At 28.9% G+C, this 3238-nt stretch overlaps 1 protein-coding gene across 1 annotated transcript; it reads left to right on the forward strand.

Annotated features, from left to right (window-relative positions):
* The first annotated feature begins 1019 nt into the window (after nucleotides 1-1019).
* LOC125877993 (proteinase inhibitor PSI-1.2-like) lies at nucleotides 1020-1935 on the forward strand. Its single transcript, XM_049559288.1, has 2 exons — nucleotides 1020-1167; nucleotides 1591-1935. Exons 1-2 carry the CDS (start codon nucleotides 1122-1124, stop codon nucleotides 1776-1778), a joined length of 234 nt encoding a protein of 77 aa, XP_049415245.1. The 5' UTR covers nucleotides 1020-1121; the 3' UTR covers nucleotides 1779-1935.
* The last annotated feature ends 1303 nt before the right edge of the window (nucleotides 1936-3238 follow it).

The raw sequence follows: 3238 nt of genomic DNA on the forward strand, positions 1-3238 counted from the left end.
ATGGTAAAATAAAATGTATATTTAGGTAATTTTTCTTATAATTAACCCATCTCTGAAACGATCCAAGTGTAATTTCCAGTGAACAAAAGTATAATTCTCAATTTGCCGACTATGCGGAATATTTTGGTGATTGAAGGAATCATAACTCGGTCTAATTTTCTAGTTTCATCTCTTTAATAATTCGTACACATTTTAATTAATCTATCGACATTGACACAAACGTATCGTGCATATTTTTACATCATCATCAGGTTAATATAAAGCTAGAAATATTCACGGTTTGATTAAAAATTGATATAAATAAAAAAAAATGAATCAAACAGTTAAATAAATTGATAATATTTGAATTGGGTTGATTTTATTTTTAATAATGATTAAAAAGCAAACTGATATGTTATATATGCAATATGTTAGTTTTTTAAAAATAATTTCAACTACTTTGTTTATTTTTTTTATGAAAAAATGATTTATTTCTAATAGATTGTTGACTTTAGACTTAAACTCATTTATTGAAAAAACTATGAATTCAAACTCATTAATTGAAAAAACAAGTACTATTGAAAAAGTCTTTGTTCTTTCGTGCAAGTTTTGTAGTTCATGGTAGAAATGGATACGGCTAATATAAAGGACCGGCGGCTTCAAACTATAAAGTGGAATATCTAGTTGCAATTAGATTTAAAAAATGTATCTAAATCGCATTAGACAAGTCTTGGGATGTAAGCTTGACCAAGAAAATATGTAGGAGAATTTTGAAAATAGAATCCTTCATTCGGAAGATCACCTGCTCAATTAAGTTGTCATTGCGGGTGTATTTTAAACGATTTTGAATGGCTTTTTTATTTTCTTTAAATTAGACTCAGTCCACAATTCACATACAAATTAATTTCACACTGACCTAATCTCTTTGACGATATGCATGTATATCTTACAACCATATTTATAAGCAATTGAATTTTTTGGCTTCTACAATTGTCCATTATTGACCTACTATTTATTTTGTCCAAAATATTTTTTTTTAAAAAAAGAAAATACATAGATTTGCTTGCTATAAGTACTCCCTAAGTCTAAGACAAAACATACATCCTCCAAGAAGATCAGAAAATAAAAGCAAACAATCAAGCATGGGTAGTAACAAAGTTGGTGTCCTCACTCTCCTCCTCCTATGTGGTATGACTAATTTTACCTAACATTCATCTTCCTTTTTTCTCTCAATAAAATAGTTACTACTTCATAAATTTTTGCCATTAATTTATTAGAATTTAAAAGGTCAAAACACATGAAGTATGCGAGTTTTTCATTATGAAGCGTTCACTTTTTCTACCTGAATTATTATTAACTATATATCAACTATCAGTTGTTCACTTTTTATACCTAAAATACCACCATTGTTCAGATAGCTAGGAAAAGGGATTAACTTATAGTTGAAGTGTGATATAATAAATAGTTAATCATAGTTCAAGTAGGATAAACCCCTGATGATTTATTTAAGGAATCTCACAAAAGAATGATACTGCATATGTGTTTTTTTATCATTATCTCATGTACTATTTATGTACATTTTAAATGGATTTTTTTTTGTGTTTGGAACAGTTTTTCTAGTGGGAAGCAATTATGTGGAAGCTCAGTTTTGTCCTCAATTTTGTGAGCCAAATGTGGATTACATGACTTGTTCCTCTTCAGGAAGCACAATACTTCGTCCAACATGCATCAACTGTTGCCAAGCAAGAGGAAGGGGATGCCAACTTTTCCGTAGAGATGGCTCTGCAATATGTAACTAATAAATCACCTTTGAGATTTATCAAAGGGGATATATTAATAGTTTCTAATAAATTATGATCATATATATGTGTCATGTTTAAAATAAATTCTGAGTTTATATTTTACTCAGATGACCAATATTATATATAAGTAATGGATTTTTAGTGTTTGTCTAAACATTTGTTTTTTAAGTTGCTTAGTATGGTATCAAAGTCAGATTAATCCCAATTTATGATTTCTCAATCTTAAATTGTTCATGCTCTAGGTTTCTAGTTTCAGACGTGAGCTGGATATTGAGTCCCACATCAATATAAGGAGGAGAATTTAGACTATTTATATGATCTTCACAACTCCCCCTCCCCCTCCGAACTTTTGAAGTTGAATTAGGTCAAGATTCCTCTCTATTAACTAGGGTTGTTCAAAATCGAAAACGAAATTGATAATAACCTGAATCGAAAAAAAATTATTGGTTTATCAGTAGTGGGTTATTGATTTAGCAGTTCAAATAACGGTTTTGATTTTTTTTGTTATCGGGTTACCGGTTCTTAACGGTTTGAGGTTTGAGGTTTTTTCTTAATGGGTTAACCGATAACCCGATAGTAAATTAAATAATTATATTTATATCATTTTGTATATAAAGTCTTTGACTTAGAGTTTAGTTTCCTACTTTTATTTCTGGGTATCTCAAAATCTTGGTTATTCTACAATATAAAAGTGTTGCTTTTGAGCAAGACGCAAACTTGTGAACTCATGTACGTTATTCATTCGGTTTGTCACCTTGTTTCTAAGTGATTTTCATTAATTTATTTTTGTGTCAAATCTTAACGATTAAATCGATAACGATCAATGTAAAAGTGTACTTTTTTTTTCATTCAATACAAAATTATCACTAAAAAGAATTTTCAAAAAATCGACCTTTGGAGATTGGCATTTTTTTTCCCCATAAAAAATGAAATAAATTGACCCAAGGTCGGTTTTTAAATTATACAATTAAAAAATGCATCATGGGAATGGAAATGCTCACATTTACTATGGAAGAATACATTTTTTTTGTCGCTAGATAATTGGTGCTTGTTGGTTTTAGACAACAATATTCTTTTATGTACTCTTCAAATTTATTTTTTCCGAAGATCAGTAAAGTAATTTGCATTTTCCAGATTTTTGGTGCCATAAAATCCGACCTTAAATAAATCTGTTATTTTTTCTCCGACCTTTTTAGGTCTGTCTATGGATGGCAATTTCAGCCTATATAAATAAAATGAGCCCATTTAATTTATATTAAATTAAATTTTATATTTTCTTAAATGAATAAATATGGATTTTGATCTATTTAAACTCATACAAATATGAATGAAATAGGTAAACATGAGAATTCATCTAGACCCATATATCACCCACTTATAATAAAAATCTCTAATTGCACTATCTATTTTTGAAAATAAGAAATAAAAATTTAGGGGTGGGGTGGTAGGGTGGGTGA

This window comes from Solanum stenotomum, chromosome 9 (assembly GCF_019186545.1).
Source record: "Solanum stenotomum isolate F172 chromosome 9, ASM1918654v1, whole genome shotgun sequence".
In the NCBI taxonomy this organism is placed as follows: domain Eukaryota; kingdom Viridiplantae; phylum Streptophyta; class Magnoliopsida; order Solanales; family Solanaceae; genus Solanum; species Solanum stenotomum.